This window comes from Eschrichtius robustus, chromosome 11, assembly GCF_028021215.1.
Source record: "Eschrichtius robustus isolate mEscRob2 chromosome 11, mEscRob2.pri, whole genome shotgun sequence".
NCBI classification, from domain to species: domain Eukaryota; kingdom Metazoa; phylum Chordata; class Mammalia; order Artiodactyla; family Eschrichtiidae; genus Eschrichtius; species Eschrichtius robustus.
In genome coordinates, this window is record NC_090834.1 from 36,440,231 (window position 1) to 36,465,059 (window position 24,829).

At 35.7% G+C, this 24,829-nt stretch overlaps 1 protein-coding gene across 1 annotated transcript in view; it reads right to left on the reverse strand.

Annotated features, from left to right (window-relative positions):
- CNTN5 (contactin 5) overlaps positions 1-24,829 on the reverse strand; it is a 1,372,019-nt gene that overhangs the window by 5,527 nt on the left and 1,341,663 nt on the right. Inside the window, exons 22-23 of the mRNA XM_068554615.1 lie at positions 7,625-7,811; positions 7,057-7,169 (exon numbers count right to left, since the gene is read on the reverse strand). Of these exons, the coding sequence (XP_068410716.1) occupies positions 7,057-7,169; positions 7,625-7,811 (300 nt within the window). The remainder of the gene's footprint in view (positions 1-7,056; positions 7,170-7,624; positions 7,812-24,829) is intronic.

Below are 24,829 nucleotides of genomic sequence, written 5' to 3' on the forward strand. Positions count from 1 at the left end.
AATGGAGAGAATAATGGCTTTGCAGTCTCATAGATCTGGATTCAAAACAATCTCCTACAAGACAAAACAAAAAACAATCTCCTACACATTCCTGTCTGAGCAAATTTGAGCAAGTTACTAACCTTTCTAAATCTGAAGTGCCTGTACTGTATAGTAGAGATAATAACACCTATTTCATGGTTTTGTTAGGAAAATGCATGTAAAATGCCTAGCACAGGACCTGGTAAGCTTAATAAGAGAAAGCGACTTTTTCTGTTGCTATTATTGTTCATTGTCAATGGTCAGTATTTCATTTGCATCATAAAAGATGAACTTCCTTGGGAGACTAGACAAAAATTTATAATACTTTTTGTTTATTAAAAATGTGTTTTGAACTTGAACTAACCTACATACAAGAAAAAAATACTTTAGAAAAGTAATATTTTCATATATTGAAGCATGCCTGTACTCGATCCTCCTTTCTGCATTCTGGTAAAGTATGCTGCCTCCATTTACTTTCTCTATCTTTCATGGATTTAAATTTACTTCGGAGTCTTGGGAGAGAAGTAAATTCTCTGTAAAAGCATAAAACACGTGCAATAATTCTATCTACTGAAATTCTTATAGGGAAGGATGCCGTAGGTTTAACATAGTTGGGAAGTGGCAAGAGCAACATCAAATATTTTACTGGGTATCTCATGTGAGTTAGGCACAGTGCTATATACTGGAGATTCATCAGAGAATAAGACTATATGGCCTCCTCATGGCACTTACAGTCTAACAGTGGAGACAGGTAAACAGTGCAATCGAGTGTGCTATGTGCTGCAGTAGGAAACATATTTGATGCTATAGCCATGTACAGAGTGGTACAGATTTGGGAATCAGAAACATTTCTAGGAGGATACCTATAGCACGTTCTTCTGGCTTTAAAAAATAAAAATTGTATCAGAATTTATGCTTCTCATTTTGACTGTAGCAACATACTGAATTAGAATTCTGTTCATCCACATGAGGTAATTAGAAAGCAAATTTATGGCAACGAAAAAGTATGTAAATTGGTGAGGATTGGCAGGGGAGCGACTATTTTAGAGGACGTTGTTATTATGGTTCAATAAATTACAATTCTTATGACAAAGAAAAATGCAGCCAATAATGCATATCTAATGTGGCTGTAAAATCCAGAGTTGAAGAAAAATTTGTGGATCAGTTGAGATTTAGGAACAAAAGGTAAAGGCAGGAAAATATCAGTTAATGGTAGCAAAAGAAGTTTGAGATTAAATGTGGCTTTTAACAATACATCCAGGGAGACGTAGTGCTATGAGTCAATAAGTAGGTATACTAACTGAAAAGATACATTAAATTAATGGTTAGTCTTGCGTGATTCAGAGAATCTTTGCTCATTTTAAAGTATTGATTTAGAAAACATGACTACGAATGAGAAATATGAGAAGGTTAAGGAGTTATCAAGACATGTCAGAAATAGTTATTGACAGTAAGAAGACCAGGGAGTACTTTGAGAACTTGGACATTTATAGATTGGAAGTTACAATGATGGCTATCTCTAGGCATAAAGAAAATTGTCTATTGTCAAGACTATTCTCAAATTCTACTTAAAAAACTTAGCTGAAGAGATGATCCTAAACAAAAAATTAGTACAGTCCTGTTATTCTCAAAGGCATGATCTAGAAATGGCTAGTTTATATGTCTGATAGTAACAATAATGGTGTGAGTGTGCCTAAAAATATAGCAGAATAAATTTTTGCTAGTTTCACCCACAAGTGCCATTGGAAGGATGGATCCTATTAAATGGAAGGGCTATTCACTTGCTGAGCATCTTGGGTGCAATTGTTCTTCACAAAAGTGAGTGAGGAATCCAAAACCCCAGTGGCAATTGGTGGGTGAGGAGGAATCAGCAAGATAGTAGAATCTAGGTGAAAATAAGGTGGGAGGCTCAAGTACCAGTGAGAAGCCACAAGCTGTAGGGTGACTACAAGGACTTTTAAGAACAGGACTTCCTATGGCAATTTTCAGATGTTTGTTTGTATGGTGTGCCTTTCACTCTATCTCCTACTGACATTTCCATAAAGTCTTCTTTGTATATGTATATACTTGACATTATACAAGCCATTTCTGTTTTAATCTTTAAAAAATATTTTATGATGAAAAAATATAAGCATAATCAAATATAGAAATGATGGTATAAACCATTATATATGAGTATTTTTAACTTGTAGGGATCACAGGTTGAGTCCCATATTTGGAGTAAATATAAGATAAAGGAACAGCTGTAAGATACAAGAAATCAAGGAGACCAGAATGGCCATAGACCTTAGGCTCCCTGAGAAGCTGGAGAAATATAGGGATGGGCTTCAAAGTTCCACAGGCTGTGGAATACAATTTCAGTTCAAGTGTACCTATATCTCAGGAGTCTGGCAGGCCCTAACTGATATCTAAATGGAATAAACAAACAAAAATTTCTGTCTATATTGATGGATCATATAATAACTAGTAAGCTTTGAGCCTGATTTTCCCAATGCTCTCCCTAGCTCTATAAATACCAGAAAGTAGAGGTGAGGGAGAAGATGTATGGTGAAGAGGTCGTATATCTGGGAAAGGATATTTCTTGATAGACAGAAAAATGAGACCCTGTTTTCTTGATATGTAGCCTGAAGCCCTTATCCTGAATTCCCTCTAAGTGCTTTTGTCTTCTGAATGGACAGAAGTCTGTCTTGGTGGGGAAGGGTATATTTGCACAAGGGAAAGCATAGCCCCTGGGTATTTAGCATTTATGTTCTCTTTCACTTAAGTTTAAGTCTGTATAAGGAGAATAAGGTGGGGATAAGATGGCTGTTTTACTTTATAATCTTGGTAATTTCTTTCACAGTATGAAGAAAAAAATTTTCCATTCTCAAGATCATTAAGGAGCATTATGGCTAAATATACTTTAGTCCACAGTTTTGTTATTAGCATTTCTTTGGAAGTGGTAGTAACAGACATAACATGTGCTAAAATTAGTAAGGATTCTAGATTCAGATCCAAGCTAGTGGAGTCATAAAAACAAAGTTTTCTTCATTTAAAAATACTTATTTGGAAAAAATAAGTTTAATTAGGAAATTTCTTTGAAGTTTTTGTTCCATTTTCCTGATCATATATATATATATATAAAGAAAATATGCAGCTAATCTGAATTGGGAAATGTAAAAAAAAAGTCAAATATTAAAATGACCTGAAGAAGTGATGAATATGCTAAATAAACTCCCAAATCTGACTCATATTTTTAGGTGGGAAGCTATTTTGTTTGAGTGGAAATAATTTGTAGCCATGTCTACAAACGACAATTATTTTCCAGCATTTTTCTTGTTCTTCATGCTTCTATTCCTCTTGCTTGTTAATAGAACCTGTGATATCTTAAAAGTATTGCTATTAAATCTGGACTTCTTAAACAAAATCCCAAGAAGTCCAAGTTCTCTTGGACAGTCTCAAAGAGCAGTGAGAAATTTCAGTACTAGCTAATTCTATTTATCAGAATAGATTCAATTTTAATGTGTTTCCAGTGACACTGTCATATATGGTTCAATTCCATCGTTCTTTCACTATAATCTTGGTCACTTTTGAAGTCCCTGATAAGATTTTGTGGTGGGGAGACTTTTTTTTCTCTTAACACCTTTGAACCAAATTTCCCTTGTTATTGTATCCTTTCTCTGGTAATATCTTGTCCTTATGTATGTTGCTGACACCTAATCTGTGGAATCAAGTAAAGGAGTTAAGATGCGTGCTTCCTTAGAAAATGGATTGGTCTAATTCCAAGCTCTGCTGTTTTATCTTATTATCTTATGTTTTGTTTTGTGGTTTATTTTTTTGAGAATAAATTGCATCCAGTATATAATATCTTAACTATAAAAAAGAAGAGTTTAATGGATTATTTATGGATCAAGTCTATGGAACAAATCTATTTTTCTCCATATTTATCACATTTCAATCATTTTCACAATCTGGAAAATTTCTAGATGAGGATTTTTTCTTAATTCATCCATCTTAAACTGGCCTTGATATAAAACATGGAATATACAATCCTTGCACTTTAAACCTCAGGCATTAACTCCTAGTTTCCAGCTTCAAATTTACATACCGTGTATATTTCTAGTGATCTCTTTTGCTGTTACAAGCAAAGTAACTTGGCCAAGACAAAAAGTAAAAATAAATTTACTTTCCTTTTGATATTGCAATTAATTGTGGAAGCTCTCTCTTGTCCTTATTAGCAGGAAATCCTCTACTGCAAATTTTCCAAGAATCTCAAGAGGCAAACTTAGTTTTAATACATCAAGCTTACCTCAAATTACCTCATGGAAAGAGAAAAGATTAGTGTGTTGACATGTCCCTAATTTTGTTAATTTTTTTTGTGACAGCCACACACAATTATGTTTAAGAAGATGGGGCTTACTAATACAGTGGTGCCACTCTCGGTCTGGCAGTAGTTTTGGGATGTAGTAGGAATCAAAGTCTTCTCCCTTTGAGTACCATACTAGCCACTCCATATTTGTGTGAACCTCCCTCCAGATGGTACAGCTCTTTCACTGCATGCAGATCCTTGCCTAACATTGCAGTAGTTCTCCTTCAACTCATGCTCAGAAAAGGGGGCTCCAAGCTTGTGTTCTCTGGGTTCCATCTCTTTAGTAAATATTCACAGCTACTGTTTCTAATCATATTCCTGTTCCATAATGCCTGTGTCAATAGGAGCTTTCGTGCTTAGTCACCTGCCCTGTGAAAACCAGACCTCCCCAGGAGAATCCAGGCTCTATGTTAAGCCTCAATCATCAATCTGAAGTCCCCTTTCCCTCATAGGGCCCTTTGTGTCATTCCTGCCAGTAGGTCTCTAACTGGGGATTAGCCCATACATCAGAAGTTCTAATAAGGTTTAGTTGCAAAAGAACAGGCTTTGAGGTCTCACTCCATTTGTTATCAGCAGAGTCCTTTCTTAGGAACTAGATTTTCCTTCTCAGGGACATAAGAAGGTGAGACTATTTCAAGGAAATAAAAGAAAAAAATCCTCTGTCAACATGAACCTACTTGTCATTATTTATACAACTAAGATGGACCATGTTAGTGATTACCCCCTCCACAACAATGTATTCCAGGTGACTTGTGCTGTCTTCATTGAGACAGAACTGGCAGGCAACTTTTAAAGATCAGTTTCTTCTGTTAAAATATTTAAAAATTCCACCTTACTAGGTGGAATTCTTCCAATAACAATAAGAAAGACAGTAGCTATTTTCCAATGAGCACTTCCTATACGCTAAGCATTTTACACAAATTATCTTACTTAATCCTTAAAATAATCTGTATAATATGTTACCATTATTTTTGCATTTTTTTGAAGTTAAAATGAAACTCAAGTTAAGCAACTAGCTCAAAGTTACACAACTGGGATTTGAACTCAAGTCTGTCTGATTCAGAAGCCAGTGCTCTTTTCCCATTCCACCACAACACATGGGAAGGCCATGATAGGAAAAACACACAGCTGATAATACACACTTGTGAGTAACTGCATAAAATACCTCAAGTTGGGTCAAAAATTAATTTATTTATCCACTCTAGAAATGTTAGGGATAAAGAGATGAGTAAGACAGAGGCCTTGCTTTCAATCATATATAAACAGGTTGGGGAGACAGTCACATGTAAAGAGGTGAGCAATGGCAGATGTAGAAGGGGCAAATGCGAGCAACAAGGAGGGTCATCCCACCTGGGAGCCCTATGCCCAGGCTCATGTATTCTCCAGGTTGCATGGTATTTCTTTTCTCACCTGAAATGTGCCTGAAGCCAAATGGCTCTTCTAGGCAGTCATATGCTCTTATCTAGCTCTTTCTTGCGTCTATTTGCCTCTCCAGTTTGGGAGATTGTTTGCCAGAGTTCTAATGATATTAGATTGTTTCTCGAATGGTCCATCACCATTTCTGGCCAGACTGCTACCCTTAATCATTGAAGGATATCTTTGCCTTAGAATACAAGTTGTGAGGATGAGGGGAAGGATGTGGAAAGAAGAGGACTAAGAGAAGGATACAGAAGATGGCACATCTGCCTTCCCCGCAAAGATCAAATTCAGTACCCATGAGGATTAGGACAGATTTGAGTGTGAGTGTTTCATTGTGAGGGTGTCTATGATCCATACCAATCATAGTCTGTAAGAAGTGCTACAGTTTGTGCCTTAAGATATTCTTAATGGGAATTATCTAACTTAAAAATATATTCCATTTATAACTTTTTCAGTTTTTAGCTTCAGAATTTTAGCACTTTATACACAAAGTGCTGTGTTACCATCTCTGATAGTTGAACAACCACCTAAATGATGTTTTTCAGTCAAATATTATCATTGAAATTTAAAAAGAATCTGCTATAAATAATATTCCACTAATGAATCAGTATGAGTTTAAGACAATAAATAGAATCTGATGTTATGGAAAAAGAATTTGAAATTCAGCCAATTCAATATATTGACCACATATATTTTAAAATCAGAGACAAAGCTGTTTTTCAAAAACAAACTACCTAAACATTTTTATATTTGCAGATCTCTTGCTGGCACATGGCAGGATGACCATATGTGAAATGTTGTATCTATTTTGGAGCTTGCTGTCTCTCTCCATGGTCTCTTTCCTATCCCCTGTGCTGACGCTAGCATTTTTTCTTCTTGTGTTTCTTTGCTAATGGAAAGTCTTTCTACTCAAACTATGTGGTCCAGTCTTTTCCATCTGCCAGGACAGTTTGTCTTTGAGAAGAGAATGCCAAGACTCTCTAAGTTCTGCTTGTCCTGACACTGCTTCATGGAGCCATTTTTACCCTGTATTCAAATTGTTGTTGTCTTTCCTACCCATTCCCTTCTTGTGCCTTGTGTAGCTGAAACTGATTTTGATTGCCTTGGATTCCCCACTGCAGGAAGGCTCTTTCTAAGATACAGGTAGAAAAATGATTGAGAAAAAAATAGGTATGTTAATAGGTCTTTATACACCTTTTAAATTGCACATCCTCACATTAACAATTTTTTAGATGAGAGTCTATCCAAGAGAGTGAAAAAACACTGACCTTGTAGCCCATGACTTCAGACTCGTTGGCTAATGGTCTGACCGGTTCCCAGTCCAAAGAAAGCTGAGAGCCTTGCTGCTCCCACCTGAGGTTGTTAGGTGCTTGACTGGGGGCTACAAAATAAAAAGCGAAAGTGAGTGGACGAGGAGTCTTAAATACATTTATTCACTTAAATCCTTGTGAGTATTTCAGTCTTTTCTTGTGAGTATATCAGTCTTTTCTAGTTGACTGGCACCATAGGCTTCTTTCCAGCTAGAGTCAGATAAGGAGGGTTTTGCTACAGGAGTGTCATTTTAATAGCTACTCTGCTGAGCTTTTGAACCTGAATCCTTTTATCTCCCTTCTGTGTCAAAATCGCTTAGCCTTGTTTCACAGGAAGATAACCCTTATCTACTATGAATACAAAATTTTCTGAGCTAGTTTTGGAATTCAGATCTAAGCATTGAAGCAAGACTATAAATCAAAACTCCTCTTCAACTCTGCTTTTTATGTACCTCACATGGATTTCAGAAATGTTAAAAGATGTTTCCCTTTTGTCTGAAGCAAACAAAAAGCCCAGGTCACTTACGGGATTTCTTGGTGGTTGCACTCACTTCACTGCTAGGTGGCCCATATCCAGCTCCATTATAAGCTCTCACTGTGAAGTGATATAATGTATTTCCTTCTAATCCTGTCAGGATGACAGATGACTCATTCCCCCTAGTTTTGATGGTTTCTGCTGCATCTTCTTGTTCCATGTCTTTCCGATAGCCAATCTGTCAACATGAAAGATTAATTTTAAAGTTTCCCCTGTGCTTATGATTGTTGTTTTTTTTTTCCTTTGGATGTTTCTCAAACCCATCCCTGTGGTAAATCACTCCTGTATCATCCAATTAACAGGTTCTACTAATGAGGCTAAAATCACTATCTTGGCCACTGCCTGATTTGCATCTGTGTAAACCGCAGCAACTTAGCAGTACTCAGCAAAGCAACAAAAGGTGCTGCCTTGTAGCCTGGTAGTATGAAGAATCATTCAAAGAAATTGAAGAAGTTCTTTTCTCATAGGTCATCAGAACCATTTCCCATTCAAATCCATGGGGCTTTTAATGAATTATTTGAGAAAGAGGCATGAGAAATATTTCCTCTTGGGCCCCACACAAAGGTGAATCACACAGCTGGATGGATTTAACAGAGGAGAGGCGACAGAACACTCATGATAATTTGGAATGGTTTAAATGCAGAGAAATGGCTTTGCTAGGATATGGGAGGGCGGCAGAAGGGAACAGCTCTTTGTGAAAGCACAATTTGTGCATTGACATGATCTTTCCTGTTTATGAGCTCTTAGTGCCTGGTCTCATACAGAACTTGATCCCTTTAAGAGATTCAATAATTATCTCTGTGTACCTAAAGCTTAACCTTATTCGGACACTGGAATTTAACAATGCATAAAGGCACAAGAGAGTAGTTTTTCTCCCCCCTACTTATTTACTGTGGTAAAAATAATGGAAGAGTAATTCTTCTTTCTCCAGTTAATTACTGTGGTGAAAGAAGTGGACTGCTGCAAACATTTCATCCGCCTTCAAGTGCTTTTTCTACTCTGCAGGCTGGAAAACCAAACATCACATTTTCCAGATTCTGGTTTAGCTAAGGTTGATGCTACAAAATTTGGGCAGTAAGGAGTTTGTTTGGAACTTGAGATATTCTGGAGCATGCCTAGGACTACCAGTTCCTTGGGGCCATAGAAAGTCACTGTAGGCTCCTACCTCTCAGGAAAAAAACATTTGAGTCACTGTACCATATTAAAATGCGTCTACCAGCCTAGATGATGGCTAAAGACAAAGGGAGTAAGAAATGGGTAGAGGAGGAAGAAAGTTACAAATTATAACTGCAGCCTCATGAAATGAAGACTGTAAGAGCCATATTTTCTTCCTTATACTGTTTTATATCTAAATATTAAATAACGTGGGCCCCTTCCTTTCTTGTGATAGAATGTTGTGGGTAGGTAAATTTCTAATGTAGTTCATAACAGGAGATGGACAGATTGACTAATGGAAATTTCCTTGGCTCTGCCTTTTAGGGAGATGGTGGGTACATTTTCATTTGTTTAAGAGATATTTGCACAATGGAGCTTTGTCATTGCCAGTTGTTGCTTTTGGGGAGTTGTTGAATGGGGAGAAGGATGTGTATGGATGTTGAGTAACCAAAGGGATATGGTACTTTAGTTTTCAGTATCCATTTCATCCTCATTCTAGTGTCTTCCTGGACTGAAGAGATGCAAAGATAAAAATCATACTTCCAAGACTCCCTTGCAGTTAGGGCTCTGAACTTGTTTTAGGCTTAACCAGTCAGATGCCATGCCTGGTATTTGAAAGTAAAAATGAGATGGAGAGTGAATTTCTACAAATTCTATTCCTTTTGCCTACGAGTTTAGTAATGGAGACATTATTTTTCCTTTTCCCTCCACCCCCTGACTGTGGCAGCAAAAATGAATGGCTTATTGTCTAACCATTAGCTTTATGGGAGTCAAGGAGCCAGGCAAAAGACATCCATCTTATTGGTGTAAATTATAGCAAACATGGAGGAATCCTGGAACAGGTAGTAATAGCAGAGGCTTCCAGATCACAGAGGCTTCCTGAATGTGGTGCCATCTTGTTCATGGTGGCTTCCAAACCATGGCAGTGGAGTGTGGGACTAGGGCTGGAGACTTCCTGTTTTTAGAAGACATCAGTGTCTTCCCGGTGGCTTAGTCTTATTGATTAGCTTTAACAGTTACTCTTGAAAGATCACCCTGGAGTCTGGTAATTTAACTCAATAATTTTGTAAACCATTTAATAATTATAATAAAACACTTCTTACTTAAATTAGAGTAATTTAGTTCTCTGCAATTAAACACTGCCTGACACACCTACACAGATATTGAATATGAATATATATATATATATGGTTAATAAGATAATCATAAACAAATTCCTATTTCTCATCCTTGTCTCTTCATAGATTTGAACTGACATACAGCTGAGTGACTGAACTTCAGAAATTTGTTTGATTAAGCTGAAATGCTCTAACACAGCCTTCTGTACTATGTTTGCCCCATTAGTCCCAATTCCAAGAACTAACTTGTCTTGCTTGGTCTCGAGCATACTTTTAACTGAAGAAATCTAAGTTATTTTCAAACTACAAAATTTGATGAAATGTTGTTGGATGAACACATGTGTATCTTTCTCCTTCCCAGTGATATATCTGATTTCTAGGTCTCTGCTTCAATTTTCTTTAATTGGCTAGATTATTTTAAGTTAGCTAAATATATATATTTGAGGGAGTTGAGTGTGATTAAATTCAGCAAATTACAGATTTCGATACAAACACAGACTTCAATACAAATTCTGGACTTCTAAATATTGAATTTATTTTTTTAACATCTCTATTGGAGTATAATTGCTTTACAATGGTGTGTTAGTTTCTGCTATATAACAAAATGATCAGCTATACGTATACATATATCCCCGTATCCTCTCCCTTTTGCGTCTCCCTTCCACCCTCCCTATCCCACTCCTCTAGATGGTCACAAAGCACCAAGCTGATCTCCCTGTGCTATGCAGCTGCTTCTCACTAGCTATCTATTTTACATTTGGTAGTGTATATATGCTCATGCTACTCTCTCACTTCGTCCCCGCTTACCCTTCCCCCTCCCCGTGTCCTCAAGTCCAGTCTCTACGTCTGCGTCTTTATTCCTGTCCTGCCCTTAGGTTCTTCAGAACCATTTTTTTTTTTTTTTTTAGATTCCATATATATGTGTTAGCATACGGTGTGTGTTTTTCTCTTTCTGACTTACTTCACTCTGTATGACAGTCTCTAGGTCCATCCACCTCACTACAAATAACTCATTTTTGTTTCTTTTTATGGCTGAGGGATATTCCATTGTATATATGTGCCACATCTTCTTTATCCATTCATCTGTCGATGGCCACTTAGGTTAAATATTGAATGTTTAATTTTCTGATGAATCACCACAAAATTAAACATCCCAAATAAAAGATAAAATGGTCTGAAGTAACTGATTGTGAGAAAACACAAATACTAGCTGCACCAGGTAAAACCTGTGATAAATCTAAAAAATCCACACATTATTTCTCTTTCTAGCATATTGAAAAAAAGAGCTGGAGAAGTTATGACCTTCACAGTGAAATAATAATTTTATTTACTACATTTTTTTTTTGATGGAGGAGAGGGTACAACAGAAAAACAGAAAAATATTTGGAGTTTAACATTGTGCTTATTTAGTGATTCTTAACTTGGAATTGAGGTAATATAGTATTCATAAGTCACACTGAACCTTTGAAAGTTGAAACTTCCTCTTCATTCAATTTATTTCTTCATGATTCAATTCTATCCTGATGATAGATTTTATCAACCTATAAACTTTGAACTCTGTATGAAATCACTTGAAATGAGGTTAAAAACATTTAAAAAGATATAAATATCTGAAACTGGAAGAATAGATAACCTGCTATTTTATCGCCCTCACACAATTGGGGATTTTGTGTGTGTGTGTTTATCCCTTCCTGTATTTTTATTACATATAGTTAATATAATAATGTACCTACTTTTCTTCTCTAACATTATAGTCACATGTAAATATTTTCTCATTTTTTATATCAATAGTAAAAGTCTATCATATGCCTTGTGTACCAAATATCATTTAACCACTTTTCTATTGTGGAACATTTGGGTAGCTTCCAACTTTTGCTATCTTAATTAAAATGTTGCCATGAATATGTTCATGTACATTGTTTTCCACATATTGGATAATTCCCCAGAATAGAATTCCAGACAGGTGATTATGGGGTCTAAAATTATTGAAATTGTTATGCTTTTTGTACAAAAATGCCACACTGGTTTTCAAATAGTTTGTACTAATTTTCATTTCCAACAAAAGTGTGTGAATCTGAGAGATACACCATAATGTTGCATGCTCTAGGCACATCATGGTTTTGGAGTCAGAAGGCCTAAATTTTAATCTTATTTTTGATATCTATAAGCTTCATATAATGGGACAAGTTACTTAACCACTGAATCTCTATAACCTTGTTTATAAAAACCTCAGGGCTTCCCTGGTGGCGCAGTGGTTGAGAATCCGCCTGCCAATGCAGGGGACACGGGTTCGAGCCCTGGTCTGCGAAGATCCCACATGCCGCGGAGCAACTAGGCCCGTGAACCACAACTACTGAGCCTGCGCGTCTGGAGCCTGTGCTCCGCAACAAGAGAGGCCGCGATAGTGAGAGGCCCGCACAGCGCGATGAAGAGTGGCCCCCACTTGCCACAACTAGAGAAAGCCCTCACACAGAAACGAAGACCCAACACAGCCATAAATAAATAAATAAATAAATAAAATTTAAAAAAAACTCAGCTTGTGTGTTCCCAACTTAAGGAAGCCACCCAAGCTGGGTGAAGTGCTTGTCCTTTCATCCCCAAATATCCTGTCCATCTGGATACCACGTATACACATGTATATGCAGTAACTTACCATTTAAAAAAAAAAAAAAAAGAAAAAAAAAAAAAACTCAGTTTTATGAATAGTTTTAGACAGCTCCCTTATTGTCACCCAACTACTTGCACTATTTTGTTTCTTGATGGTTTAACATTTCTGATTTTTGTAATTTGTAAGTCTGTTTCCTTTTTTGCTATCCTTCATATTGTTTTGTTTTTTGACTTTGTTCCTCCAAATGATGTAATATTAATAGGCAGGCAGGAAGCATGAATTCTGAGTCAGCTGATACCTTTAAGACTGTAGATTTGAACCTAAATCTAGATAGCTTTTCTTAGTAGATAACCCATTTTTTTTCCAAAGTTGATTCTCCATAATGATGATTTTAACTAAGCAGATAACATATTCAATTATCTGATGTGATGATTCTAAGATATCCATGTCATACACAGTCTGGTTCCCTTACATGAAATTACAGGATCTAAAATCCATGATTGCTGCTATATGGAGTCAGTGGTTACTGGATGAGCTATGAACTTTCCCCTACTTCCCAGTCTTCATTCAGTCATATATATAATTATTGAAGAATTCTTCCTAGTATTTTATATTCTCCTGTCTTATTTTTGTTACCTGTTAGATTTTAAAAACACAACTCCTAGCTCCTGTATTCTCTCGTTTTTATAATTTAAATTGCACTCAATGATCACTGCTCATTCAATAGTGTACTCCCTGAATTTAATAAAGACAGCTCTACTTTCTGCTGTTATTTAATGTTGCAAAACAGAAATCCGATTTTTGCACCATTGAAAGTAATTTATTCTCTAGACTAGTAAGGGTAGAGTTTTTATTTTTTTAAGTTTTTTTTAAAATTTATTTATTTTGGCTGTTTTGGTTATTTGTTGCTGTGTGTGGGCTTTCTCTAGTTGTGGTGAACAGGGGCTATTCTTTGTTGCAATGCATGGGTTTCTCATTGCGGTGGCTTCTCTTTGTTGTAGAGCATGGGGTCTAGGTGTGTGGACTTCAGTAGTGTGGTGTGCAGGCTCAGTGGTTGTGGCTTGTGGGCTCTAGAGCGCAGGCTCAGTAGTTGTGGTGCACAGGCTTAGTTGCTCTGTGGCATGTGGAATCTTTCTGGACCAGGGCTCGAACCTATGTCCCCTGCATTGGCAGGTGGATTCTTAACCACTATGCCACCAGGGAAGCCAAAGTTTAGAGTTTTAAAAAATAATCAAAATGTATATTGAAATGTAAATATTTTACCATACTTTGAGATCTTCAAAACTATTAATTTAATTACTTATTCAAAAAATTGTTTTGAATATGTATTATTTACCAAGCACTGTGCCTGCAGGCAACTGGGGGTAACGGTGAGCCCAAAAAGACATTGCATAGGACTCATCAGGAAAAAAAGGGAGAAGACTCAAATCAACAGAATTAGAAATGAAAAAGGAGAAGTAACAACTGTCACTGCAGAAATACAAAGGATCATGAGAGACTACTACAAGCAACTACATGCCAATAAAATGGACAACCTGGAAGAAATGGACAAATTCTTAGAAAAGTACAACCTTCCAAGACTGAAGAAGGAAGAAGTGGAAAATATGAACAGCACAATCACGAGCACTGAAATTGAAACTGTGATTAAAAATCTTCCAACAAACAAAAGTGCAGGGGCAGATGGCTTCAAGGGCGAATTCTAAAAAGCATTTAGAGAAGAGCTAACACCTATCCTTCTCAAACTCTCCCAAAATATAGCAGAGGGAGAAACACTCCCAAATTCATTCTACGAGGCCACAATCAGCCTGATACCAAAACCAGACAAAGATGTCACAAAAAAAGAAAATTACAGGCCAATGTCACTGATGAACATAGTTGCAAAAATCCTCAACAAAATACTAGCAAACAGAATCCAACAGCACATTAAAAAGATCATACACCATGATCAAGTGGGGTTTATCCCAGAAATGCAAGGATTCTTCAATATACACAAATCAATCAATGTGATGCACCATATTAACAAATTGAAGGGTAAAAACCGCATGATAATCTCAATAGAAGCAAAGAAAGCTTTTGACAAAATTCAAGAACCACTTATGATAAAAACTCTCCAGAAAGTGGGTATAGAGGGAACCTACCTCAACATAATAAAAGCCATATATGACAAACACACAGCTAACATCATTCTCAATCAATCATCTCAAAAGATGAAAGCATTTCCTCTAAGATCAGGAACAAGACAAGGGTGCCCACTCTCATCACTATTATTCAACCTAGTTTTGGAAGTTTTAGCCATAGCAATCAGGGAAGAGAAAGAAAGAAAAAAAAAAAGGGATCCAAATTGGAAAAGAAGAAGTAAAACTGTCATTGTTTGCAGATGACATGATACTATACATAGAAAATCCTAAAGATGCCACCAGAAAACTACTAGAGCTAATCAATGAATTTGGTAAAGTAGCAGGATACAAAATTAATGCACAGAAATCTCTTGCATTCTTATACATCAATAATGAAAAATCAGAAAGAGAAATTAAAGAAACACTCCCATTTTCCTTTACAGCAAAAAGAGTAAAATACCTAGGAATAAACCTACCTAAGGAGACAAAAGACCTGTATGCAGAAAACTATAAGACACTGATGAAAGAAATTAAAGATGATACCAACAGATGGAGAGATATATCATGTACCTGGACTGGAAGAATCAATATTGTGAAAATGACTATACTACCCGAAGCAATCTGCAGATTCAATGCAATCCCTATCAAACTACCAATGGCATTTTTCACAGAACTAGAAAAAGAAATTGTACAATTTGTGTGGAAACACAAAAGACCCTGAATAGCCAGAGCAATCTTGAGAAAGAAAAATGGAGCTGGAGGAATCAGACTCCCTGACTTCAGAATATACTACAAAGCTACAGTAATCAAGACAGTATGGTACTGGCACAAAAACAGAAACATAGATCAATGGAACAAGATAGAAAGTCCAGAGATAAACTCACGCACGTATGGTCACCTTATCTTTGATAAAGGAGGCAAGAATATATAATGGAGAAAAGACAGCCTCTTCATTAAGTGGTGCTGGGAAAACTGGACAGCTACATGTAAAAGAAAGAAATTAGAACACTTCCTAACAAACACCATACACAAAAATAAACTCAAAATGGATTAAAGACCTAAATGTAAGGCTAGATACTATAAAACTCTTAGGGGAAAACATAGGTAGAACATTCTACGACATAAATCACAGCAAGATCATTTTTGACCTACCTCCTAGAGTAATGGAAATAAAAACAAAAATAAGCAAATGGGACCTAATGAAACTGAAAAGCTTTTGCACAGCAAAGGAAACCATAAACAAGACAAAAAGACAACCTTCAGAATGGGAGAAAATATTTGCAAATGAAGCAACTGACAGAAGATTAATCTTCAAAATATACAACCAGCTCATGCAGCTCAATATCAAAATAACAAACAACCCAATCTATAAATGGGTGGAAGACCTAAACAGACATTTCTCCAAAGAAGATATACAGATTGCCAACAAACACATGGAAAGTTGCTGAACATCACTAATTATTAGAGAAATACAAATCAAAACCTCACACCAGTCAGAATGGCCATCATCAAAAAATCTAGAAACAATAAATGCTGGAGAGGGTGTGGAGAAAAGGGAACCCTCTTGCACTGTTGGTAGGAATGTAAATTGATACAGCCACTATGGTGAACAGTATGGAGGTTCCTTAAAAAACTAAAAATAGAACTACCATATGACCCACCAATCCCACTACTGGGCATTTACCCTGAGAAAAACATAATTCAAAAAGAGTCATGCACCACAATGTTCATTGCAGCTCTACTTACAATAGCCAGGACATGGAAGCAACCTAAGTGTCCATTGACAGATGAATGGATAAAGACGATGTGGCACATATATACAATGGAATATTCCTCGGCCATAAAAAGAAATGAAATTGAGTTGTTTGTAGTGAGGTGGATGGACCTAGAGACTGTCATACGGAGTGAAGTAAGTCAGAAAGAGAAAAACAAATACCATATGCTAACACATATATATGGAATCTAAAAAAAAAAAAAAAAAAAATCGTTCTGATGACCCTAGAGGCAGGACAGGAATAAAGACGCAGACGTAAAGAATGGACTTGAGGACACAAGAGGGCAAGGGGAAGCTGGGACGAAGTGAGAGAGTAGCATTGGCATATATACGCTACCAAATGTAAAATAGACAGCTAGTGGGAAGCAGCTGCATAGCACAGGGAGATCAGCTCAGTGCTTTGCGTCCACCTAGAGGGGTGGGATAGGGAGGGGGAGGGAGATGCAATAGGGAGGGTTATGGGGATATATGTATACATATAGCTGATTCAGTTTGTTGTACAACAGAAACTAACACAACATTGTAAAGCAATTGTACTCCAATAAAGGTTAAAATTTTTTTTTTAAATAAAAAAAATTAAAAAAAAATAAAATGTATAAAAACCCACAAAGGTTACAGTTACATTAGAAAAAAATATATTAAATAGGGATAAATCTAAGGAAAGATTTGCAAGGTCAGTATAGACAAAGATCAAAGAAGGCTTAAAAAAAAGAGGGATATAATAATCATGGATTAGATTTAATATTGCAAGTGGATAATTCTACCAACATTTTTCTCTGTACTCAGCTCTATTCAAAACAGGCCCAAACTGCAAACAGACCTAATGTCCATCAATGGAAGAATGATAAATAAATTGTGGGATACTCACAAATGAAATTTAGGAGAAAACACATAACAATATGCATGAATATTACCGATATAATGTTGAGTGAAAAATACAAGACATAAAAAGCTCCGTATATTCCCAAAACGAGTAAAACCAATCAGAAGGAAGGATACTGGGTTTTTGTTTTTGTTTTTGTTTTTGGTGGGGGTGTGGGGTGAAGAATAAGGATAATGACTATAAGAGACACAAGGTGATTCTCTAGTTCTTAATAATGTTTTGTTTCCTGACCTGGATTGTAGTTACACAGGTATGTTCACTTCGTGATAATTCACTGAGCTGTACATTTATGATCTGTGCACTTTTCTATATGTAGATTAAAAGAAGTCTTGCCCTTTGAAAATAAAGTCTCAGCCATTTTGTAATTAGCAAATAGTCAATTAGTAATTGGCATTTTTATAATGCTAAGCATGTCTTTTGCAAAGCTTCCTTTTTGTGCGTGTTCAAACACCTTATAATATTTCCATATTTCTCAGTATAGTAAGCAAGACCATGTCTGTATCTATCTCTTCAACACTCATTGAATTAGGACCTCTATGCCACAAGTATGTTGTCAGGTGCTTAAGATAAAAACCCAACCCTCAAAAGGAAGATTTTGTTGCAATTTGGTATTTCTCATATGGGTCATTCTAAGAGAATGTCAACAAAAATATTCCAAGTATTCGTAAAATTAAATGGGTTGATGTCTACATTTGTTATTTTACTTTTTGCATGGATGCTTCCTGTGTACAAATGTGTATTATGTAACAGAGAGTGAGATTGTGGATGGGCATGATGAGCTCAGGATGGCTGGGTTTAGGAGTAAAGAAAAAAACCCTGTTTAGAGGTCATACAGTAAATTACCATTTGTGTCAAACAGTGAAAAAATAGGAAATACTTCTGAATATGATGAAAGATATCATCCATACCCTTTTGGTTCTTCATGTGGGTAAAACAATATATTCAGGCATATATTTTAATATTCTTGAAAATAAAATGGTTTATAAAAGTTTTAGTAGAAGAAAATATGAAATGTGGTTTGGGTTAGAGAATTTTCTCCATGAAGCAATGTATTTAGAAGTAAATGAAACAGAAACACAGTATACACTGAGTTATTCATTACTTTCTAAAAGAATTCTACAGGGTTGCCTTTCAATAGGACAGGGGAAGGAACAAGTTAAGCAACTGTTACATCTTCAAGTTACTTCTATAATTTCCTTTTGATCTGCTGATTTTTTAAAATCATAAATAGTTTTAGTTAGCCTCCTAGTCTCTGAAAATAACCTAAGAAGGAAATCTAATGATAGAGACATGAAAGCTATTTGATTTTTCCAGAGTCCGCAGAATTTCAGAAAAGGGAGGGTAGAAGTATTTTCTTCTCACTGTTTAGTTTTTTATATTCTTATTTTTATATAGTCATAACAAAAAGCCAAAGGAGAATCTGTAAAACAGCTGCTACCCACACACCATATGGAAAATAAAACAGCCTTTGTTTTAGCCTTTTGGTAACTGGTTTCATTTCGGCTTCTTTTCCCCCTTTAACTTATGTCTGAAATTCCATTTTACACACACACACACACACACACACACTCACCCTTGCACCCTCTGCTATACCAATTAAATGCAATCTGCATAATATGAGTCATTGTCAAACAACAGTGAGGACCATTTTTTTTTTTTTTTGTCTCCTGCTTTGATGATTAGAGTCAGCTCATAAAATAAAAACAACAATCTCATCCCTTTTCCCCTTAAGAAATCCCCACTACAACTTATTTTATAGAGCAAAACACAATTAGTGTCTTTTCAGTACAATCAATAAGTGGAAATGGCTTTAGTGACATGTCTAAAATGAACTTCTGAGTTACATACCCTCTGGAAGTTCTAAAAATAAATACATGCAAGTCTTGAACATAGCCTGGGAAAAGGAGTCGCTAAGGGTGTGTGTGTCTTTTAGTGAGAATTGTAAAATGGGACAAGTTGTTTTGTCTTTTGTTCTTCTTCATAATAAGCATGAAAAGTTAAGAATTAGGACTAGGACACTGTGTACTTTTCCCCCTGCTATAAAAATACATTGTCGCTTATTATTGAAATGAACCCAGCCATTAAAAAAATATACTTAATAATACTCTTCCAAAAAGGTCACAATGAACACAAACACCATTAACTTGATAATCGTGGGGAATTTTGTTTCGCAGGCAGAATATACAATATAATATTTAAAAATATGTCTAAAAATTTCCTTTTTATTTTATTCAGTAAAATTTTATCGATTGATTTATTGTTTTATTTAGGAAAATTGAGGACATTTAGGAACAGAAGCATATGCTCAAGCAAACAGAAACTTATGCCCATGGAGGGCATTGGCATGGGTTTATCCCACTAGTGTTTCTTCAGAGGATCAGGATGCTAAGGAATCCCGGGGTAATTATGGACATAAGAATTGTATTGTTCCAATGTCTTCCTGTCTGCCTTTTGCTTATTTAAATTTCCCACAAACATCTCTCAGTATTAAACTGTGATTTTTTTTAAGAGCAGGCACTAGCTTAATAGTTTTTGCATTTCCACTGCCTAGCACAGTGCCTGATAATAAATTCTTGATAAGTGAGGGAATAACAAATATTAATCATCCAACGTTGCATTATAACCCAATTTCCTTTGTCATTCATCCCAATTTGGGAAAAATCAGAGAAAAGATGATGAAATTTGGCCCTATTTTTCTTTAGTCTTTTTTCTTGCTAGACTGGCATCTGCTCTGATTTTGTATGCACATAAAAATCCCGGTATTCTAGGAAAAGCTTTAGAGGCTCTGCTCTAAGATTCAGGAATTACCATTCACAAGACACTTAATGCTGGTGGGTTCATAAATTCAAAACTGAAACTAATAATTTATTTGCATTGGCCAATGACAGGGATGGCATTCGAGATGGGGCAGTCATGATAATTCAAAAATCAGTCATTCAATAAATATAGCTCACTTCTGATTTTCAATCATACTGCATGTCATAAGCTAGAAATTTCACATATCTCAATGTCAACGCTGTCTACATTTAGTCTCTGTAGCCATGAAATCTCAAGCTACTTCCATGTAAGTAAACAAAATTCTCAAATGGGTTGTTTTAAGAGAATGTCAACAAAATTGTTCAATTGTATTTGTGAAATACAATTAGATGGAGTGGTGTCTATATTTGTGATTTCATATTCTTTCTTATTTCCTCAGATGGTTATTTTTGTGAGGTAGTATTAGACTTGTATAATAAAAGGCAGCCTTGCAAACTTGTTGAAAAGACCACTTTTTTTCTTTTCATAGCAGAATTCGAATCTAGCCTAATTGTGACATTTAGAAATGTCCATGGGTGGACTCACTTTGAAATTAAAGGGGATGATATTACTAAAATTTCCTGAAGCCTCTTACTATAAAGTCATTTTATTTTCTGGTAGGCTAGGGGCTGTCATCATTCTGACCCTATCTTTATGCATAGCTATTTCTACCATATCAATTGCTTTGACCATTCTATTAGATAGAGCAATTAGTCATTTTAATAACAAAAACAGTTTGATTTGAATTAATTGGTTAATGTATTTGAAAGTGTAAGTTAGTTGCAGATGAACATAGTTTAAGTCAAAATGCTTGATTCATTATTTGGTAAACAAATTAGAGTGTAATGGAGGCTTCCTTGTAAAGGACAAAAATGCCAAATGTAGGCGGGTAATTGACAGATGGTATCAGGGAAAGCCTCCTACTGAGATCCTTACAGCTGCCCTATAGGTCTGGCTACATCAGGGAAAAGAATGTCAAGACCAAAGACATCAAACAAAAGGAGCTACAAGGCCTTACCAAAAAACCAAAAAACAAAAATGAAAGAAAAAAACTGAAATAAAGTCTCCCTTGCTAGACTGTGAACTTCATAAGGGCAGGGACTCTGTCTATTTTACTTATTGTTTTACGCCACGCACTGCACCAAGACTTAGCAGGCATTCAATAAATATCACGTGGATAAGTAAGTGAATGAATAATAAATGATAACTGAGATTCAGACGAAACACACAGAAAGTCAGATCAGGGACAAACGAGATCCAAATCTGACTGACAATCCAGGTCACAATTAGAATCAGGCTGTGAGTCAATTGAAGAGCATACAGGGGAGGAGAGCACAGTGATGGGAGCTTAGAAGGGGGATCAGGTGATGTTATAAGAGCTTTAAGGACTTTATTGCTCTTGATGATGTCCATCTTCCCTCTAAATGACCCTTGCTTGAGGGTAGCCTCCCAAGATTAGTAGAAGAGAAAACACAAAGATTTCAGAGTCAAGTGAACGACATAGGTTCAAGTTTGATTATTTATTAAGAAGAGTTCATTGAGGGGTTATCATTAGTTAATACCGTACTATGTATTCTAGAGATAAAGTTTGTCCATATCAAAATGGCAGTTGAGTATGTGTTTGACAGGAGCCATATCCTAGAAGGAATTAAATGTGTGCACATGACTTCAGAAATGATTTCTTTTTTCTCATGTACCTCCACTATTATTCCTGGTGTATCAAGGGAAGTTTCCCATATAAAAGTCTCATCTTGACTTCTTTTAACTGCTTTTATCTGAGGCTAAAATAGTTGTCTGCAGTGGTTAATTCGATTCTCTTATAATCATTGACTGGTGTGAAAACATATTGAGAGGTTGAGTCTGACTCTTACCCATTTCTAATAACACTGGAGAGTTACGATTCTAATGTATATCAAGACACCTTGATATCCTGACAAGAGACTTAAATGATTCCACAACAAACAAATGTGTTGCTGGTCTGGAGTTCTGAATTGAGGTTCTCTCCAAATTGCTGCCACTAGTCATTATTTAGATAGAAGTAATATTCTTAAGGGTATTTGATGTCTACAACCTGAAGTAACTAAACTGATAACACAAGGGATATTGATCACTTATTTAATTGTGAAAATTTCCTGAAGATCACCAGTAACTGCTAAACCCAATAGAAACTTTTCTGCTTTCATCTCGATCTCTTAGCAGGTGTAAACACAGTTGACTTTTTCCTTCTTTTTGATTAGCTCTTTTAGTTTCTTTGATACCTCGCACACTTGATTTTCTCTCCATCAAGATGATCTCTCCTTGTCACTCTCCATGCTGATTCCTTTCCTTCAGCTAAATTTCTACATGCTGATTGCACCAGGACACAGCTTATCTCCCCCTTCATTCTTCCTATTATCCTCTCCTTTCCTCTACTCCCTTCTGGGAATTTGTCCTTAGGTGATTTAATGTAATAGAATGGCTTTAAATACCACCTTTATGATTGCTCCCTTTATGTCTTCATCCCTGATCTCTTAATTAGACTCCAAACTCACATATCCTATTGTTTATCTGACTTATCCTCTTAAATTTCCAATAGGCATCTCAAATTTAATTTAGGCAAAACAGACTTCTTTATTTCCCATTTTCAAATCTCTTCTTTGTCCAGGTTTTCCCTTTAAATTTTTATTATTATAATTATTATTTGGTAAATCGTACCACTATTCATCCATTTGACCAAGACCATGATGTAGGAATCATCATTTTCCTTCCCTCCACATTTGATCATTCATTGTCATTATTCTGAACTACTAATTAGAATACTTTTGGATTTAGATTATCCTCTATGTTTAAAAGTCTCATGAGAGAAAAAAATTTTATAACTTTATAAAATGGGAGGAAATTTGAAGTTTCAATAGTCTACTGCCTTGCCCACACATTAAACATCCAAGAAATATTTATGGACTGAATGTCCTGAGTTAAAGAAATGCATTGTTAAATCCTTATTTACATTTCCCCCTTTTTAAATGTAAGCCTGCTTTCTTCGTTAAAAATGAGAAATTTCCCTTAAAAATAAAAATTTTTAAATTCTAAAAAAAAAAGAAAATCCTGCCAGACCTGCCTCTAAAGTATGTCTACCTTTCTCCTACTCCACTGTTATGACCTTAGTCTAAGTTATCATCATTTCTTGCATGGATTATTGCAATGACCTCCTAACTTCTACTCTTGACCTTTCTCCCCTCACCCTTTCATTCTGCATGGAATAGCTGCCAGAGTAATATTTTTAAAAAAATGTAAATCAGACATTGTCACTCTCCTCCTAAAATTGCCCCAATGGCTTTTCATTGTATTTGGAATGAAATACAAACTCTTCTCATAATCTATATATCTCTACATAATATTGTATCTGCCCACCTAACTCTCTGACTACTTCAAATTTCACTCACATCACTGTTCACCAAGGTGTAGTTGCTCCATCTTCCTTCTGTTCCTTAAGTGAATCAGGTGTGTTCTACCTATGCACTTCATGTATTGTTATCTAAGTTCATTTTTCTCACATTTATTTATTTATTTATTTTCTCCCATTAGGATGCAGTATTCATAAGAGCAGGACCTTTTCTATCTTATTCACCCATTCAATTCAGGAAAAACAGGAGACGTGACCAAAAACACTGTCTCCACTATTTTCAGAACGGCACAGGACTGGTAGCGGTTATAGTACTACTTTAGACATTGGCTAGAAAAACGACTCACAGGATTGATATGATAAGTACATAAAACTTGAAACCAGTCTCATTGGCTTTGGTGACAAAAACAATGCTTGTTTCATTGTCATCATGCTCAGAGTTCTACTATTAGTAAATACAACTAGGATTGTAGCCGAGATAGAATAGAGGAGGGAGATCGTGATGAGATAAAATATTAAGCTTTAGGGGTTACTACATTTTAGAAATATTTAGTTCGGGAGATCTTTTTACTGAAAAGAAAGATGAGACAATGAGAACAGTAAATTCTGGGATGGGTAAGGTGAAGAGCAGAGATAGAGTTTTTCTTAAAGGGATAGAGAGTAGAAAAAAGAGGGGGTGGGAGTGATGCTGGTAAGTTTTACTTATATCACATTTATTTATTTTTGAATTTTATTTATTTTTGAATTTTATTTTATTTTATTTTTTATACAGCAGGTTCTTACTAGTTATCTATCTTATACACATCAGTGTATACATGTCAATCCCAATCTCCCAGTTCATCCCACCACCACCACCACACCCCCCGCCCCACTTTCCCCTCTTGGTGTCCATACATTTGTTCTCTATATCTGTGTCTCTATTTCTGCCTTGCAAACCGGTTCACCTGTACCGTTTTTCTAGGTTCCACATATATGTGTTATTATACGATATTTGTTTTTCTCTTTCTGACTTACTTCACTCTGTATGACAGTCTCTAGGTCCATCCACATCTCTACAAATGCCCCAATTTCACATTTATTTTTAAAATCTACAAGCAACTATACACCTATGAGACAGTATATCTTATAAAGATTCTTTGCTGACTATATTTTACTTAAAATAACAGTTATGTCATATTTGGTCATTGAATTATATAAAGTTTTAATTATTTTCTGATAATGAAAAGCATACATTTGATTTTCCCATTAACAAGATATTGTTTTCTTTTTTTTTTTTTTTTTTGGTAACAAGATGCCATCTTTTTAAAAATACAGTTTATAATGCACTATAAAATACTATAAATGTTACTGTGCCCATGGAAGC